This window comes from Lepidochelys kempii, chromosome 2, assembly GCF_965140265.1.
Source record: "Lepidochelys kempii isolate rLepKem1 chromosome 2, rLepKem1.hap2, whole genome shotgun sequence".
In the NCBI taxonomy this organism is placed as follows: Eukaryota; Metazoa; Chordata; order Testudines; family Cheloniidae; genus Lepidochelys; species Lepidochelys kempii.
This window is the reverse complement of record NC_133257.1, coordinates 195,655,971-195,675,677: the sequence shown is the minus strand read 5'-3', so window position 1 is coordinate 195,675,677 and position 19,707 is coordinate 195,655,971. Positions and strand designations below refer to the sequence as shown.

General features: G+C 43.2%; 1 protein-coding gene across 2 annotated transcripts in view; it reads right to left on the bottom strand.

The window, feature by feature from the left end:
* Window positions 1-380: 380 nt before the first annotated feature.
* Window positions 381-19,707, bottom strand: part of GADL1 (glutamate decarboxylase like 1) — a 109,033-nt gene continuing 89,706 nt past the window's right edge. Inside the window, exon 15 of one of the 2 annotated variants that reach the window (XM_073333370.1) lies at window positions 381-1,557. In XM_073333370.1, coding sequence (XP_073189471.1) covers window positions 1,384-1,557 — 174 coding nt within the window. In that variant the 3' untranslated portion in view covers window positions 381-1,383. Of the gene's footprint in view, window positions 1,558-12,199; window positions 12,300-19,707 lie in introns of those variants that run through there. The other variant, XM_073333371.1, reaches the window with a different exon arrangement.

Genomic DNA, 19,707 nt, shown 5'->3' with positions numbered 1-19,707 from the left:
TTCTACAATACTGGATACTACCACAATACATGAATTGAAAACATCCAGCACTGCATTTAAAGACAGCTTTCAGCAATACAGATACATTACAACAAGAAAGTTCATATTGGTTAGTGCTTCCTCAGAGACAGATTATGGAACAAAGAATAAATCATCAAAGTAAGTTAGTGTCACAAGTGAAAAATGTGGCCATTTCCTTAAATTTACTGCTAGAACTCCCACCCAAAGATACATTTATGATTTCTATTTTTATGGTTGAAAGAATAATTTTATAGACAGAAAGGATTAAACTAGATCACTCACAAAATTATTTGTCAAAATATGCTGTAATTCTGAATAACTATAAAGGTTAGAATTTAATTTTGGTATTTCACTTATTATTTTTTTAACAATGTTCATATGCTAAAATCACAGACAAATTTTAACTTATACAGCAGCTTAAGTTTAACGCCAAAAAAGAATTGCACACTGATCACACGAGAGCTAGCGTTTTTTAAATCTGTAGGAAAATTATAAGGAACCATGAGAAATACAATGCTTTGTTACATCAATTCTTAATAAATAGCTACCCTGCATAAAAACCACACCCCTTTAAGATAAATATATTTTTCTAACTTTTTGGTTAAAATTTTATCATGCGTCTAAAGCTGCTAAAGAACTGCTTACACTTTAAAAAGAAAGGAAATAGGAACAGTAGTTCAGAAACTATACGTATCTCCTGTTGACAAAAAGTTAAAAAATGATACTCTCCTCATTCCAACATTCTCAGCTCTGCTAAAATCATGATAGGTTTATGTGTGGTCAAACGCTGATTGGGCCCATTTTGTGCTGGGCAATTTGCTGGTTTAGGGGCTTTCATTAAGAAAGCCACAGGACCCCTAGCATGAGGCCTTACTAGTTCAATCACCAACTGGGCCTTTATCCTTAAATGCATGCCAGGCTAAAATCTTAATGTATCAGAGATGTGCTTTGATTTTAATACTCACTGAGCTAAATTCATGGCTGACATAAGCAGGCATGACTCCACTGAAGTTAACAATATCATGCCCACTTATGTCAGTGGCCAATCTGGCCCAGTCTGTCCACCAGTACCTGCCAAATATCTGCCTTATTAGCCTATAGGAGATCATTCTCACAAGGTGATGCTTCTCCGAACGGTAGTGAGGGTGACATTTAGGCAGCTGCTGTAAGCAGTGGCACAGCTATGACCACTTGTAAGAACAGATGCTCAAGTCCAGAGGTACTCTACCTGCGAAATCCTTAGTATTGCTACTTGTTGAACTTTCAACTACCTGTTACAAAATATAATACCAGTAGGCTACAAGCATTCTTGATCGGTAAACATCAGGCATATAAGCAGCGCCTGGTGCTGCTGACCTACAGCTACAAGTCTCTGCCAAGCAAGTCAATCTCGTCCAGCAGGAAGTCCATGTCCTCACGGCTCACCTGGGGACTGATCACTACCTGGCGAAAGAAGTTGACTTTGCCACGGTGGGGTTGGTACCCTAACATCATGCTGCCTTTCTTCATCATTCTCTCTTTAATTACAGGAGCAACCTACAGTGGGGAAAGAGAACAGGTGTTTAAAGTTGTAAGCTTGAATCATATTTAGCACCAGGACAGGGGTTCTCAGCCTGGACGTTGTGACCACCTTGCCTTGCCGCTAAATGGGAGGGAGGGTCCCCAGTATGGAAAACGTGGTCCAGTTAGGAACAGATTGAGAACCATTGAGTTAGGACAAGATCTTGCCACCCTTTACTTACATGAATTGGCCCACTGATTTCAATGGTACAACCCACATAAGAGTTCTTTGCATGGATAAGGGAGATCAGGATTGGGCCTATGCATATCTCTATCTACCTATGAACAGCCATATTGGGTCAGACCAAAGGTCTATCTAGTCCAGAATCCTACCTTCCAACAGTGGCCATTGCCAGATGCTTCAGAGGGAATGAACAGAACAGGTAACCCTCAAGTGATCCATCCCCTGTTGCCCATTCCCAGCTTCTGGCAAACAGAAACTAGGGACTCTGGCCAATAGCCATTGATGGAACCATCCTCCATGAATCTAAAACACAATTTACATTTTCAAAGGTCTGTGCAAACACCGACTAATTAATCTTTACACTTCTAGTGTGTGACCTAAGTAGCTGAATGATGGTTACCAAAACCAAATGCCTTACTTAAGAGCGGCATTATCAATCAGCAGTATGAAATGTTGCAATGAGTAATACATCAATCAAGGCTAGAACCTATCCCTGTCTGGCTACTGCTTTTTGTAATTGTTTATTATAAACTGAAACAAATGTTGAGAGATAACTCAAGCCACCTGCACATTAACTAATCTCATTAGCTGATCTCAACTACCACCAGGCCTTGATGTCAGTGGAGTTACTCTGGATTTAAATGAGAGTGTGAATGAAGAGCAGAATCTGGCCCACAACCTTACAGTTTCAGTCCATGCCTGTTTCATCTTATATCATACCAATAACTCAGCCACACACAGTTTCCTTGGGCCTTTATGACCAGTCTGGTTACTTCTCCAAGCTGGTCATTAATCCCTCAGCACATGCTCTGAGTTTCAATCTTTAGGGCTAGCTTTTGCCTTTAGGCTCAGGCCTGAGCACGGGAAGGGTGTGGGGCACAAGGAGAAATAAGTTACTGCAGCCCTCAAAAGGTCACAGTTGAGCTCCCACACGTGCCCAGCCTGTGATTAGTGAAACTGACCTAAGATTCTGCCCCCTCCCCAACCACTCGCTAGGAGGAGACGTATCTGGGGAGCAGGCACTGCCCTCCGTGTGCACCCCCTGCACAGCTGAATAAGAGGCAGCTAAGTGCAGCATCCAGGTTGAAATCCTGGTTCCACTGAAGTCAATGGCAAAACTCCAACAGATTTAAATGGAGCCAGGATCTCACCCCTTAGGTTTTACTGTTTACTTAGTGACTAGTGCTGCCACACTTGTTCCCGTGAGCAGCATGTTACTCTGCAAGTAACCCCATTGCAAAGTAAACATGAATAAGACTCGCTGAATAAGGCCTGGTTTTCTGAACCAGCAAAGTATTTCACCACATGCTTATCTTTAGGCACGTGAGTAGAGCCACGGAGGCCAATGAGCTCTTCACATGCCTAAAGTTAAGCATGTGGTTACATTCTGTGCTGGACTGAGACCAGAGCAATCAGCTCCTGGCATGACCAAGCCCTTTATGAACATGACAAAGTCTTGGCCTGATTCTACAGGCTGGGGACTGACTGGCTAAGCAGCAGTTCTGCAGAAAAGGACCTGGGAATTACATTGGCGAGAAGCTGGATGTGTGTCAGCAGTGTGCCCTTGTTGCCAAGAAGGCTAATGGCATATTGGGCTGCATTTGTAGGACCATTGCCAGCAGATCGAGGGAAGCGATTATTCCCCTCTATTCAGCACTGGTGAGGCCACATCCGGAGTACTGCATCCAGTTTGGGCCTCCCCACTACAGAAAGGATGTGCACAAAGTGGAGAGAGTCCAGCAGAGAGCAACGAAAATGATTAGGGGGCTGGGGCACATGACTTACATAGAGAGGCTGAGGGAACTGGGCTTATTTAGTCTGCAGAAGAGAAGAGTGAGGGGGGATTTGATAGCAGCCTTCAACTACCTGAAGGGGGGTTCCAAAGAGGATGGAGCTAGGCTGATCTCAGTGGTGGCAGACAGAACAAGGAGCAATGGTCTCAAGTTGCAGTGAGGGTGATCTAGGTTGGATATTAGGAAAAACTATTTCACTAGGAGGGTGGTGAAGCACTGGGCTCGGTTACCTAGGGAGGTGGTGGACTCTCCATCCATAGAGGTTTTTAAGGTCCGGCTTGACAAAGCCCTGGCTGGGATGATTTACTTGGGTTATGTCCTGCTTTGAGCAGGGGGTTGGACTAGATGACTTCCTGAGGTCTCTTCTAAACACTAATCTTCTATGATTCATATTTTAGGCATTTTAAAATTTTTTCAACGTTTTCTACATTCAACCGTATCTTCAGAACAGCCCCTCCCCTCACCCTTTTTGGCGAGATTTTGGCTTTAAGCTGAGCAAATAGAGCTACAGATCCAGCCTCAGTTCCTGCAGTAATTTATTTCAGCTCTAAAAGCCTGTGGCAGAAAATGCTACTGGATCCAGAAAAGAAAAATGATGGTGCCAACCTTTATTTAATAGCATTATTTCTACATGGCACGTATGCACACACATTTCACTAGGTAACTCAAGCAATTTGTTTTGATATAAACATCTCATGGTTAGTCAATGTATTTTACAAGATACCATTCTACCACGCTAGTTTAGCTGTGGATCCTCATGATGATCTTGGCTTAAAATCAATTTTGGATTTAAAGAAAATATTCTTGGCTCTAGCTCAGGGTGGGCAAATTACGCACGGGCCAAAGCTGGCCCATCAGGGCTTTGGATCCGGCCTGCAGGACTGCCACCCCCATGGCACAGCGAGGCTAAGGCAGGCTCCCTGCCTGTCCTGGCCTCACGCTGCTCCCGGATGTAGCTGGCACCACATCCCTGTGGCCCTTGGGGGGGACAGAGGGCTCCACGCCCTGCCCTCACCTACAGGTACCTCCCCCGAAGCTCCTATTGGCTGGGAATGGGGAACTGTGGCCAATGGGAGCTTCGGGGGAGGTACCTGCAGGCAAGAGCAGCACACAGAGTCCCCTTCCAGCCGCAGGGACGCAGTGCCGGCCACTTCCGGGAGTGGAGTGGCACAGGGCCAGGACAGGCAGGGAGCCCGCCTTAGCCCCACTGCGCGCCACTGCCACCCCAGAGCCACTCCAGGTAAGCAGCGCCAGGCTGGAGCCCGCACCCCAACCCCCTGCCCTGAGCCCCCTGCCGCACTCCTGCACCCCAGCCCCCTGCCCTGAGCCCCCTCCCTCCTGCCCTGAGCCCCCTCATGCACTCTGCACCCCCTGACCTGAGCCCCCAGCAGCACCCCGCACCTGTCCCCCACATTCATGGCCCTGCATGCAATTTCCCACCCAGATATGGCCCTCAGGCCAAAAAGTTTGCCCACCCCTGATCTGGCTTAATTTGTCTCTACCACTCCTTGTTGTCTTTGTACTAAGTCTACTTTTTTTTTATTTAGTGAGTTTTTTAAAAATTGATAGAGTTAGAATTTTAATTAAAATCCACAACGCGACATAAGTATGAATGAAGTACATTATGACAATGAATAACAATGCAGAATTCAGTCTATTCCCAGAAGTTTGCCTTTTGCCTAATAATACAAACAAGAGAGGAAGAGATTAGTAGTGAAATCAGCATTAATAAAGATTTGGAGGAAAGAGGACAATAACCACAACAAACCTGACAATGAGAATTTGAAAATTCAATACAGCATCAAAAGTTTTAAAGACAGATTGTGATCCCGTTGCTAATGCTGAACAGAACCTTGCATCATGTCCCATAAAAGCCAACGGGACTACTCATGGTTTAGGTATTACTCAGTGTGAGCAGAGGGATCACAGTACTAGTTTATAGCTGCAATGTGTGTGTAATTTAGGGCTTGTCTACACGGTGCACTAGTCTGCCCAAAGAGGTGTAAATTCTCATGTGCACTAGAGTGTTGCACACTAACTGGCCCATGTGGACCCCGGTGGCAGGCACTGTAAGTTCCCTAGTGACCATCAATGTATATCTGTTTCAAACAGGACTACATTAACGTGCACTAGGGAACTTCTAGTGCATGCTAGCTGGGGCCACGGGGTCCAGTTAGCACACAACCTGCTAATGAGCACTAGAATTTATACCCCTCTGGTGCAGACCAATGCACCATGTAGACAAGTCTCTAGAAACAAACGTTATCAAAGACAGCTCTGCCAATATAATATGTGCAAAACCACCACCCTCCCAACCTGGGTTTTTATCTGCATGACAAAAACCCCAAGGACTTGCCAACCTTGGTTGTTTTATAGTATGAGCTACATTATGCTCGTCTCAGGCTCTGTCTACACTACAAGCTAGTGCTGTGATTCCCATACTGGTGTACACATAACTCACGCTAGCTCTCATTCAGCTAGTGCAAGTATAAATAACAGTGTAGCAGCAGTGGCTGTTTCTTGGCTGAGCCATACCGAATACAAACTCGCCCTGGGAACCGATGGGTCTGTATTTGGCATGGCTCACACGTGCCTCCATTGCAGATCCTGGTGCTATTGCAGCTACACTGCTATGTATTTACACTTGCGCTAGCTCACTGAGAGCGAGTGTGAGATGGGCGTTCACAAACAGCAGAATCACAGCAATAACTCCTAGTGTAGACAACCTCATTTACTCCATACTCAAGAAAAACTTCCACTGAAGGACTGCTGGATATGGCTGTGCCACATGAGCCATCCTTACTCACTCTCCTCTGCAGGTAGTCACACTGCAGGTAGGTATTACTCAGCATAATGGTGGCTGAATCTGCCTCTACGCTTGGGACCAAAGCCATTTCAGTACTGTCGCACAGTGTGAGCCTTGGGGCAGAATTTGGACCTTTGAACTGTCCTTGTACAATTTTCAAATGTGAGTTGGACAGGGTAGGGTTTTGTGAGCTTGTACATACAGGTTTATTTGCTCCAAATATGCCCTCTCAGACACAGAATATATTTGGCATGATGGAAATTCTCATGCTCCAATTTGGTTTGAATGTCCTGGTCCCTTTTACCATTACATCAAGTTAGTAACAGTTCAGCTCTTCCACTCTTACTACTACTTTATACTGCACTCAGAAGGAGTAATTATTTGTACTCAGGTAGTGCTCAAAAGCCCCAGTTAAGACTGGGGCTACAGTGTGCTGCTTGCCACACAAATACAGAAGAGAGACAACTTCTGGTTTACCCCACAAGTGGTCCCAGTGGACATCCTCATAGAACAAAGGTGTAACAGTGGCAGACCTGCACCCTTATTATAATAATTTCTCAGGCTCTCCTTTAAGATTCAAATGCCATGGGCAATTTTAATATTTATTGATGTTCTATCAGTTATTTCTTCTTTTGAAATGGATTCCCTTCATCTCACTGAGTGCCGTTCCAGCATGCGTTCTGTAACTCGCCACCTCAAACTGTGCAGTAGTACAAACAGAGATTGTGAAAGCAGAAATATTGAGAGCATCAGCGTCAGCAATACTGGGATAAATATACTGTGCTACAGCAATGCTGGTCTCATGGAAATAGGAGGTAGAAAATCTCTTAAATTATCTAGTTTATCATGCTGCAAATGAAGGCCTGTCCCCACAACACATTCTTAAGTGTCTCTTTCCCTTTGTGCACTATGAAGCCAAGCACTTTCTACTTACAAAGCACAGCTGCTGGTTTGCCATCAAGTATTCTGAAGGAACATGGCTGGGTTGTGGTAACAATTTCACCCATGATCATTTCCACTTGGGGAAAAAAAGGAGCAGAACATAACACACAAACTCTAAGCACAAGCCTCAGAACATAGGCATTAAAGGTTGGCTTGCATGTAGGGCCTGATTTTCAGAGGTGCCAACCATCCATAACTGTTCGGAGCTGCCGGTGCTCAACAGCATGGAAATCAGACCCTTAGTCTATAGGACCTGATTCTGTGAGGAATTCAATGTCTTGAACTTCCACTGAAATAAATGTGAAGTCAATGGGAGCAGAGGGTGCTAAACTACTGGCAGGAGCTGCTCAGCACCTAACAGAACAGATCCCTAGGAAAGCAGTTTGGTAAGAGTGAGACTGCTTCACCTTTCCAATTATTTTACTCCTGGATTTACTTCAAATTATAAATCAAATTCTTTATTTTGCACTTCAGAGGAATAGTCTCAGAATGGTAAGTGAAAGGCAATCTTAGCCCTAAATTCTTTAGCTCTCTCAACAGCTCAACTTGGGCCCTTTGGCAGTGGAATTGCTCCAGGTCTGCTGTGCAAGATAAGGCAGGTGCTAGGGAAGCTATTACAAGGAGCGCACACCCTCTGCTCTGCATAGCCTCCCAGAGCACTGCTACACAGGGGAATTTGGGGGTCTAGACTGGGGGATAGCTACGGAAGAAGTATCTGCTGCAACCTGTATTCTTCTCCTAACTCATAGCAGCTATCCAATTATTAGGCTGGGTTAGCAGCCACAGAGTAGTACAGCTCCTCCTCCAAAGTTGTCCAGCACCCAGCCCTGTTACTCAGGTTGGGGGGAGTTTAGCATTAAGGTTTTAGTTGCCTGCATTTTAGAGTCCAGTCTGTGGCTGACACCTGCACATATTTGTGAGGAAGTGGGTGCAAGGATCATCCTGCCCTGCACAGCCGCCAAGACAACTCCCTCTATGCACCCCACAGGGGACAGAAAGCAGTGAGGGAAGGAGGCCGGGCCTATAAGGACAGTGCAGTTTGCAAACTCCTCATGTGCATCAGGGTGCTCTGGGAATGACGGTCTCTCCCTGAAGCTCTCCTCTCACATGGGGTAGCTCTGCATGACCCCAATGCAGGGCTGTGCCTTTAAAAACACTATCTAGTCCTTCACTGGCATACTTGATGGTATTTAATATTCTTCAGAATGGTGAAAACTCCCATCTGAGCTCAAGTACAGTGTCTTACAAATAAACTCTATTCAGCCCCCAGCATTAAGGCCTAGCCATCAGAAGAGTCGAGCAACTGCAAATCCTGTAGTCGTCAGTAAGAGATGCAGGTGCTCAGCATCTCTGAGGATTAATTCGTGAGTTTTGACACTAAGATCCTCCAAGAGAAGCTGAAGAAATGTCCATTCAAAGCCATCCACTATTACACCAACTACCAAGGTGTAGTAGGTGTCACTTCAGAGTGACAATGCTATATGAACAATACAAACTCCTGGAACAACTTCCTGGCTCATGGAGGAATGACTCAGGCATTTGTTTCCGTGCAATGGGAAATCTCAAAAGTAGCTAGGTTGAACACCTGATATTTTAACCACAGCACTCAAGTGGGACCCTAGCAATCCAGCGTAAGTCACTCAGCCTCATACTCTGCAATATGGAAACTTAATGAAGGTTTATTCTAATGAAAAATAAAACAAAATCTAGATAAAGGGGCTTGGTCAGATGTTCTGTACTAATCATTCCAAATCACATTGACACATTGATAAATAAGTTGTAAAGGAGTGGCCCCCTATTACAAGACTGTGATTCTGTTATTTTATTGGTTGCAAAATATTTAATATGTTTGGGCTACAGAGAACAGTAACCCAGCTCTCTTGTTCTGATTAGACAGATTCACTAGGCTACTGTTCAGAATATCCCCACTGCCTTAACATTCCTTGGTTGTGGGAGAATATCTGTAAAAAGTGAAAGAAATTCTCCTCACAGGTCAGAATTTCCCCAACAGGCATGTAACACCTCTTACATCTATACAAGAGCAGAGTAATGGCCAGCCTGGATGAGACTAGTGTTCCTTCTGGTGCAGTATCCGGTCTCAGACAATGACAAGTACCAGACAGCCCCATATTGGACAATTATAAAATAACCTGCCTATAATGGAAGTTTCTTTCTAACCCCTAGCTTATGTTCTGACGCATGAAGATTTATATCCAATGATAAAGGATACACTTTCTAAAATAACTGTGGATGTTCTCATTGATATGGCCAACAGTTTTAAGCCTAATAAACTCAGACAAAATGTGCATAAAAAAGAATGTTCTTTCATTATCTTTAGCTATATCCCCTTTCAATTTCATTGATTGTTCCCTGGTTCTTAGTAAAGAAGAATGCCTGATTAGTTTCTCTACACTATTCCTTACTCTGTATACTTCTTTTATGGGACTCCTCTCTAGACAACACTGTCCAATATTTTCAAATCTATTCTCTCTCCAATATATTTTCCTGCCTCAAATCACTCTCGTTACCATCTCTGAAAGCCCTCTATTTCTGCTCATTCAGAACCAAAGGCACCTCTGAACTGCTGTAGTATTATATGCTATGGGCCCAGTCCTCTTATGTGCTGAGCTTCCACAGCTCCCATTCAAAACAGTGGGAGTTTTTAAGAGTGTGTGTATTTGGAGACCTAGACTTTGTGACTTTCAAATTTATTTTGTAATTAATGTCAGGCACTCCAGAGCTAAGGCAATAGTGATCATTTATAAATTGATGAATAAATGGGAAGAAAAATGTTGGAATAGCTTATGAAAAGCTTTTTTGGTAGAATTTCCACCCTAAATCAAAGCATAAAGTACCAAAAAACTCCTGATGCACTTGTCCTGTCTGTAAAGTTTGACCAGGAATTTCACAGGTACTGTAATAAGCATTAGTCTAAAGAATTTCACAAAGACACAGTGTCCTCCAGTACTAAGGTTAATGTTAGTATCTTGGTTGAATAATATTTTACAAATCTTCCAGATAAACCAGACAGTTCCCAATTTACTGCAAGCTCATTCACCAACGAAGGACTGCCCCACAATGTATTTTGAAGTGTTGCCTTCCCTTCAGGCACATTCTCAGCCTGGGCTTGGCTGTCATCTCTTGCCCCTGGGTACCCTCAAGACCTGCCACTCCTGGGCAAGCTCACTGTTCCCTGCGGGAGTTGGGCTCACTCCCAGGGCCCTTTCAGAGTCTATTGCCAGTCCACGGCACTGCTCTACACGTCCAGCAACAGGGCACTGATGGAGAGCAGACGTCCAGAGACCATATCAGGGCTGCAGTGTCTGTCTGCCCTAAACAAAAAGGTGGTGGAGGGAAGGGAAGGCTAATCATTGCCTTGAGCTTGGGTCCCCTGGCTATCAGGCTTTCCTAGTAACTTCTCTACTTGGGAAAACTTTCCCACCTTGCTCCATGGCCAGCTTCACCTTTTTAAGCTCCCCTTTTCCAGGCAACACATGCTCTGCAGGTGCACCTAATTGGCACTGCCTGAGTGCAGGGACGTTCGTTAGGCTTGCTGTCAGTGGGATGGGGGCATGTCCCATCACAGTACACACAGCAGACCTTCTACTTACAAAACACAGCTGCTGCTCTGCCAGCACTTGTTCTGGATGTTCTAGTCGCAGAACATGACAGGGTTCTTGTAACAATTCTACCAAGGATCCTTTCCACTGGGGTTAAAAAGGGAGAAGAATGAAGTTGGAAGATGCAATCTGGGGGAATTTAAGAAGCCTAAATCCTCCCCTGATGACTCTTGCCAAAGGAAGACAACTTGCCAGGGACCACTCAAGATGGAAGGCCATTCGACACACCACCATAGCTACAACATAGCCATGTGAATCTGCTGCTTCTGCTTCACTCCAAAGCTATTCCTATTTATGTTAATAGTAACCTACATGCACTGGACCAGATTCTGCTCCCACTGATTTCAGTGGCAAAATTCCTCATTTACTTCAATGGGAGCAGAATCTGGCTATCTAAATTTTCTCCAGATCCACAATTAAGACGGTAGCTTACAAAAAGATTTTAGCTTTAACTAGGAAAAACCACTTGTAGTTAAATCCATATACTTTGTAGGGATCCACAAGAGTCACTTTCTGGAAGGTCGCAGGATACTGGCAGATCAACTACAGTATTAAGGATTTCAGCTGCTCAGATGATGAATCTTTCCAAAGTTTCAAGTATCAGAGGGGTAGCCGTATTTGCCACTCTTACAGATCCAGACTAAGAGTCCTGTGGCACCCTATAGACTAACAGACTTATTGGAGCATAAGTTTTCGTGGGTGAATACCCACTTCGTCGGATGCATGTATTCACCTACGAAAGCTTATGCTCCAATACATCTGTTAGTCTATAAGGTGCCACAGGACTCTCTGCCGCTTTCCAAAGTTTGGGACACTGCAGTAGAATTTGGCAGTAGACATGTAGTGGAAAGAAAAAAAAAATCTCCCTGCTGATAAAACTCAAGAAAAATCACAATTTCATAAAAATGTAAACCATTTTCCATTCTTGCCTTAGCTATTTTGCTAAACGGAAGACAAGTTTATACATGAAACAGTCTCATTTGACTACAAAAATCTGTTTTGGCTACAAAGGAGGCATTCATGATTCATGATTTTGCCTTAAGTATTTGGCCATTTTTGGTTATGCAAAACTGCTTGCTGCTAGATTGGCTGGACCAAATTCACAGATATTTAAAACAGAATGAGTTACTAACCTGGGCTCTGAGACTTGCTGCCACAGGGTATTTTTGTTGTTGTTGTGTAGACATACCCTCTGTCTCCCTGTGGCTCAGTTCCTCATCAGTAACGTGGGAACAACTATAATTTCCTCTTCCCTCACCCTCATTATTGGACTGTCTTGTCTGTGAGATTTCTCAGCAGGGACTATCTCTTATTAGATGTTCATACAGCACGTCGCACAGCGGGGCCCCAATATCACATGGTTTCTCTGGATGCTACTAGAATATAAACAACATTTACCAACAAATCTTGCGAACAGTTGCCACACCACAGCTGCCAGTTTTTTTCCTATTCTGAATACAGACGATGACTATGGAACCAAAGATACCAATGAGTATTAACTGTCGATATACTGACCGCTGTATACAAGTAAGCAAACAACTTTATTTGGTTGTTTATAATCACTACACTAACTCCCCACCATAAATATATGGAAGCAATGGCTCTTTCAAAACATTTTAAAACTAAGAAAACATTCTCCATTGTTTAGTAACTTCTTGTCTTTGTGTTGGAAAATTGGTTGCAGACTTTCAATGAAAGCTTTTTCTTTTTTGGTGATAATTAAAACCAAACCCCGACTATTTGTCAGATGTCACCCCAAGTGGGACAAGCTAAATACCAAATGTTTGCACTCCCAATCACAGCTTTGTTCCTGTAGCCAAGGCGCTCTGTAAAAACCCAAACATGTTTTTCTTTTGTCTAGAATTTGTTCTGGGCCCACAGCCCTAACCCACTAATAAATTATGACAAAACATGACTGCGCCAGCATTTCCCTCGTGTCATACCATACGACAAACAGAGAAATAAATACAATTTGTAAAAGTAACAGTAAACCACTTCCACATTCTTCAGAGCTACTAGAGAATCAAAGTGAGAAATGGATGCCTCTGTATTTTTGCTCTGCCACGGATGTTCTCTGTGCATTTTGATCTGGGGGCTGTGGTGCTACACCTTCCATAAAGCGATCTGTGTGCGCTCCTCCCATTTGTTACTTTCTGTGACCAGGAACATGAATTAATTATAAAAATTTCTTGACCAATAATATATGGCAGGTTGGCTAAGCTTCATCTTGCTTCAAACAATTGTTTTAGCCATTCATTTATGCAATGATTACAGCTGTCTAATGCATCACCTTTTTATTGTGCGTCTCTACCCAATATTGCATTTGACTTATCCTTGATTAAACCACAATATTTACACAGGGCTCCCAACCAATCCCCTTACTAGGGTCCTACCAAATTCACAGTCCGTTTTGGTCAATTTCACGGTCAGGATTTTAAAAATTGTTAATTTCATTATTTCAGATATTTAAATCTCAAATTTCACAGTGTTGTAATTGCAGGGGTCCTGACCCAAAAAGGAATTGTGTGGTGGCTGTTATTGGGGGGGAGGGGAGTTGCGGTACTGTTACCCTTACTTCTGTGCTGCTGCTGGCAGTGGCGCTGCTTTCAGAGCTGGGCAGCTGGAGAGCGGCAGCTGCTGGCCGGGAGCCCAGCTCTGAAGGCAGAGCCGCCGCCAGCAGCAGCGCAGAAGGAAGGGTGGGGCATGGTATGGTGTTGCCACCGTTACTTCTGCGCTGCTACTGGTGGGGTGCTGCCTTCAGAGCTGGTCACCCAGCCAACAGCCACCGCTCTCCAGCCACCCAACTCTGAAGTCAGAACAAAAGTAAGGATGGCAATACCACGACCCCCCAACAATAATCTAGTGAGCCCCCCCATAGCCCCTTTTGGGTCAGGACCCCCAATTTGAGAAATGCTGGTTTCCCCCATAAAGTCTGTATAGCAGAGGGTAAAAGCACACAAACGACCAGATTTCATGGACCGTGAAGCATTTTTCATGGCCGCGAATTTGGTAGGGCCCTAGTCATTACAAAGGTGAGATCTAGCATTTAATGTGAAGGGATTCATTTCACTTTACGTTTTCAGAAAACTGATTTAAATTTATGGTACTCATTTTTAAAAAGGATGAGGCAGGAGAGAGAGTGCAACTGACTCAGCATTTACAGATGAGTGCATGGTTTTCTACAGAAACTACAGAATGCAAACCACCACAAAACAAAAAAAATCAACTTTCTGCTGATGGCATCTGACTCAGATAATGAAAATGAACATGCATTGGTCCACACTGCTTTGGATTGTTATCGACAAGAATCCATAATCAGCACGGACGCACGTTCACTGGAATGGTGGTTGAAGCATGAAGGGACATATGAATCTTTAGTGCATCTGGCACGTAAATATCTTGCAACGCCAGCTATAACAATGCCATGCAAACGCCTGGTCTCAATTTCAGGTGAGACTGTAAACAAGAGGTGGGCAGCATTATGTCCTGCAAATGTAAACTAACTTGTTTGTCTGGGCGTGTCATAAATATAAAGGGAAGGGTAAACACCTTTAAATCCCTCCTGGCCAGAGGAAAAACCCTTTCACCTGTAGAGGGTTAAGAAGCTAAGATAACCTCGCTGGCACCTGACCAAAATGACCAATGAGGAGATAAGATACTTTCAAAGCTGGAGGGGGGAAAAAACAAAGGGTTCTCTCTGTCCGTGTGATGCTTTTGCCGGGACCAGAGCAGAAATGCAGGTCAGAACTCCTGTAAAAAGTCAGTAAGCTATGCATTAGATTCTGTTTTGTTTAAATGGCTGATAAAATAGGTTGTGAGGAATGAAATGTATATTCCTGTTTGTGTCTTTTTGTAACTTAAGGTTTTGCCTAGAGCGATTCTCTATGTTTTGAATCTGATTACCTTGTAAGGTATTTACCATCCTGATTTTACAGAGGTGATTCTTTTACTTTTTCTTTAATTAAAATCTTTTTTTTAAAAACCTGACTGCTTTTTCATTGTTCTTAAGATCCAAGGGTTTGGGTCTGTGTTCACCTATGCAAATTGGTGAGGATTTTTATCAAGCCTTCTTCAGGAAAGGGGGTGTGGGGCTTGTGGGGATTTGGGGGGATAGAAGTTTCCAAGTGGGCTCTTTCCCTGTTATTTTTGTTAGACGCTTGGTGGTGGCAGCAATAAGGTCCAGGGACAAAAGGTAAAATAGTTTGTACCTTGGGGAAGTTTTAACCTAAGCTGGTAAAAATAAGCCTAGGGGGTTTTTCATGCAGGTCCCCACATCTGTACCCTAGAGTTCAGAGTGGAGAAGGAACCTTGATAGGGCGATTGGCTGAACAAGAGGTAGGCCCTGGCTGGGATGATTTAATTGGGGATGGGTCCTGCTTTTGAGCAGGGGGTTGGACTAGATGACCTCCTGAGGTCCCTTCCAACCCTGATATTCTATGATTCTATGACTTGCAGGCTCTAAAATTTTACACTGTTTTATTTTTGAATGCAGGGGTTTTTGTACATAATTCTACATTAGTAAGTTCAACTTTCATGATAAAGAGATTGCACTACAGTACTCGTATGAGGTGAATTGAAAAATGATTTCTTTTGTTTTTTACAGTGCAAATATTTGTAATCAAAAATAAATATAAAGTGAGCACTGTACACTTTGTATTCTGTGTTGTAAATGAAATCAATATATTTGAAAATGTAGAAAACATCCAAAAATATTTAAATAAATGGTATTCTATTATTAACAGTGCGATTAATCATGATTAATTTTTTTAATCGCTTGACAGCACTAGTGATTAGGTTTTCCTATCTTTCAATACTGGCAAAGGAAGGTTCCATGCAGGAATGAAACAACAGCTTGTCATCTTGAAAGAAAGAGATACCAACAAAAAACATCCCTTTTTACTTTGTATGCATAGGGATGAGCTTGTGTTTTCCTTCTCCGCTGGGAAAAGGAAATCACAATGCAATGTGTGTGGTGGGTGTATGTTACAGTAAGCAACTTACATTATTTGGTGACATAAGTTCAAAAACCCAACACACTTCTCCTGTAGAAAAATAAATGTCTCTTCAGAAATTTGGAATGGTTCCCTACTGTTAAGAACTCTTATTCCGTTTGCACAAGCCAGCTTCTGGCATAAGGTACATATGTAGCAACACTCTGTATTTGCATTACAGTAAAGATCAGAGAGCTGCAATGAGCCTTTGTTCATTTTTTTACACTGGATCTAAAGGCAAAATGAGCATTAAAACAAAGCCAGGTTCTTTGTATCCTTTTCTATCTTGTAAAGGAGAGTAATGACCTTCATGGAGGTTGCTGACAGTTTCTCTGCAGGGAAAAAGTGGACTGTTAAGGGAGGCAAGACTGTCTGATCTGATCACCCTATTTAACAGAGAACACATTACTCACCCTCAAAAACCAAAATCAATAATTGTGCCTGGTTTTATTCCTCACCAGTAATTCTTTTTACCTTCCTCAGACTCCTGTTTCAAGCCCTGATCCGGACATGAAATGGGCACTGCCAGACCCCTCCTTCTCCATGGACCTCTGCTGAAGTCAAAAGGGCTCCGAGAAGGCAGAAGGGTCTGTCCACATGCATCTCATTGCAGGATCGAGATTGTGCTAAGGTCACACCATTCCCTCTTCTCCTAATCTCCTATCTATATTCAGCTATCAGTGGTGTGTTGTATCTGACATTTTTCTTCATGACGGAAATGAGAAATGTTACAAAGTCTCTATGCTTTAAAATGATGTGTGATCAGGGACTTGAAACAATAAAACAACCCCACAAATGCATGAGATTTCATGGCATGAGTGGGTAGGGGTGTGTGTGTGTGTTGGGGGGAGGGCGGGGGAGAATAAGAGGAATTGCTGAAATAAGAATTTACACCTGCAGCCTTTCACAAACTGAGTAAGCAAAAGATGCACAAGCGCTTCTGGAATTCCGGTCAACAGTGTTAATCATATGGGGCTAGATTGTGGCAGCCCTTAGACAGCTGAGTTGTGGGTAGGATGAGAGGGAGAAAGAAACTTCCTATATAGCCTGTGTAAGGCCTTGGCCGAAAGTGCAACCTCTGCCCTCCAGGGACTTCTAACAAGATGTTCCCCACACCCTGCAAGCAGCTCACCTGAAAGTGGGTGAGTATGCATGGAAAATAGGCAGGAAGCAGCCCTGGCTGGCCAAGAAGTGGGGGTGAGGGGGAGGTGAGCGGCATCCCATAATGGGGCCTAGAAACTTACACTTGTGAGTATGGAATGGGGGAATTCCAGAAACTTTTTTGTTTCTCCAAGACCAGTCTGTGAACTAGATTTTTACTATGGGCAGCAGCTAAGTGCTACAATCTACACCACAGTCAAAGTAACTGAAACGTACCACCAGAAAAATAACCCTAATGCAACCAAAAGTTTCAGCGGAAAAATGGTTCTAACAAATGTTGTATGCTGTACTCATCAAAAGCGGTGTACTTATCATTAATAACCCATACTATGTTTTGTATAGATGTCTGGAAACAATATGTTTAACAGAAACATAATAAAGCTAACAAAATTCTAGATCTGTTGTGGGATTCCTTGCCACAAGCAACCTATGGCAACTATGCAAGGGTGACATTTAGCCCTGCTGTAATATCACCTTTACTTGAGTTGAATTAAGAATGAATTTGGCCCCATGACTTTAATTACCTTGACATACTTGCAAACCCCCTGCTAATCTTTACTCTTGGTGCCAACAGAATTATTTGTGTGAGTTGAGGCTACTCACAGAAGGCTTTGCAGGACTGGCCCAAAGGGCATCGTGCTCATTTCTTGTAGCAAAGGCAGAGAGACCGGCCACCAGATGGGTTTCAGAGTAACTGTTATTGCTCTCATTAAATACATTATAACTGATCATATAAAGTCTTTATTGCTTTACTATAAATAGGAGTAACAACATTTTTAGTTTTGTGGAGCATTGTTATAGGAATATTTTAATTAAGCAAGCAAAAGCTTTAAGCTTTCATATTTCTAGTACTCCATATGAGCAAATAAATATTAATTAATATTTTTAAAATGCAGCTTTCAAGTTCACTGTACAACACTTCAGTCTGGAGACAGGATTGCAAGAATCCCCTTTTCCTTACACATCTCCAAGGGTTGAAGGTCCAAAGGAATTCTGAAACCTGCTCTGGTATCTGCTATATTAACAGAATTAAAATTTACATGTAACATTCTTTTTAAAATATTTATACACCAAATCACCTTCTTTTGAAGAGATGGGTGGAGTTTGGAGGATGACAAGGAACAATCTTGTCTGAGATTTTCTGTGACTTCTGTATTGTATTTGCAAACTCTAGGTCTTAGTGCTTCTCTGGCCAAGACCATGGGACAGAAATGAGTGTGGGTCACAAGACACAATTTGTAAGGTATTCTGCCTCTCACAACTTTTGCCTATGCAGAAGTGTTGCTAAAATTGAGGAAGCTCTACAAAGATCCAAACAGCCCTTCCAGTCATCGGCATGGTTCCTCTCACATCCCACGGCACAGTGGGGAGGGTCCTGAAACTGGAAAGGGAGCCAAGCTGGGCTGGGTGATGGCAGGTGGCTGTGATGGAAAGAGACTCTGTCAGGAGAAAGACAGGTTTATAGGCATATGATGGGGGAGGGAGTCGGAAAATGGGAGGGACTCTGAGAGGATAGGAACAGAACCAGATTTCTACCAGGGGACAGGAGGGCTGGAAACAGAGGCGTTTACAGGTGATGGAGTGGATCAGTAGCATTGTGCAGCTGCACAACAGGAATACGAGCAAAGATAGGGTGCTGAGTTTCAGGGACTCAGGAACCAAGTCAGACTTCAGGCTGGTGAGGTTGGTGGGAAGAGATGGGAAGGCTCTATAGTTAGGATGAAGAAAAGGAGTACTTGTGGCACCTTAGAGACTAACTCAATTTATTTGAGTATAAGCTTTCGTGAGCTACATCTCACTTCATCAGATGCATAAAAGTGGAAAATGCAGTGAGGATGTTTTTATACACACAGACCATGAAAAAATGGGTGTTTATCACTTCAAAAGGTTTTCTCCCCCCACCCCACTCTCCTGCTGGTAATAGCTTATCTAAAGTGATCACTCTCTTTACAACGTGTATGATAATCAAGGTGGGCCATTACCAGCACAAATCCAGGGTTTACCAAGAACATTTGAGGAACGGGGGGAGGAAGGAAGGGGGTAGGAAAAAACAAGGGGAAATAGGTTACCTTGCATAATGACTTAGTCACTCCCAGTCTCTATTCAAGCCTAAGTTAATTGTATCCAAATTGCAAATGAATTCCAATTCAGCAGTCTCTCGCTGGAGTCTGGTTTTGAAGTTTTTCTGTTGTAATATCGCAACTTTCATGTCTGTAATCGCGTGACCAGAGAGATTGAAGTGTTCTCCGACTGGTTTATGAATGTTATAATTCTTGACATCTGATTTGTGTCCATTTATTCTTTTACATAGAGACTGTCCAATTTGACCAATGTAAATGGCAGAGGGGCATTGCTTGCACATGATGGCATATATCACATTGGCAGATGTGCAGGTGAACGAGCCTTCAGATGTTCTTGTTAAACCCTGGATTTGTGCTGGAAATGGCCCACCTTGATTATCATATACATTGTAAGGAGAGTGATCACTTTAGATAAGCTATTAACAGCAGGAGAGTGGGGTGGGGGGAGAAAACCTTTTGAAGTGATAAACACCCGTTTTTTTCATGGTCTGTGTGTATAAAAACATCCTCACTGCATTTTCCATTTTTATGCATCCGATGAAGTGAGC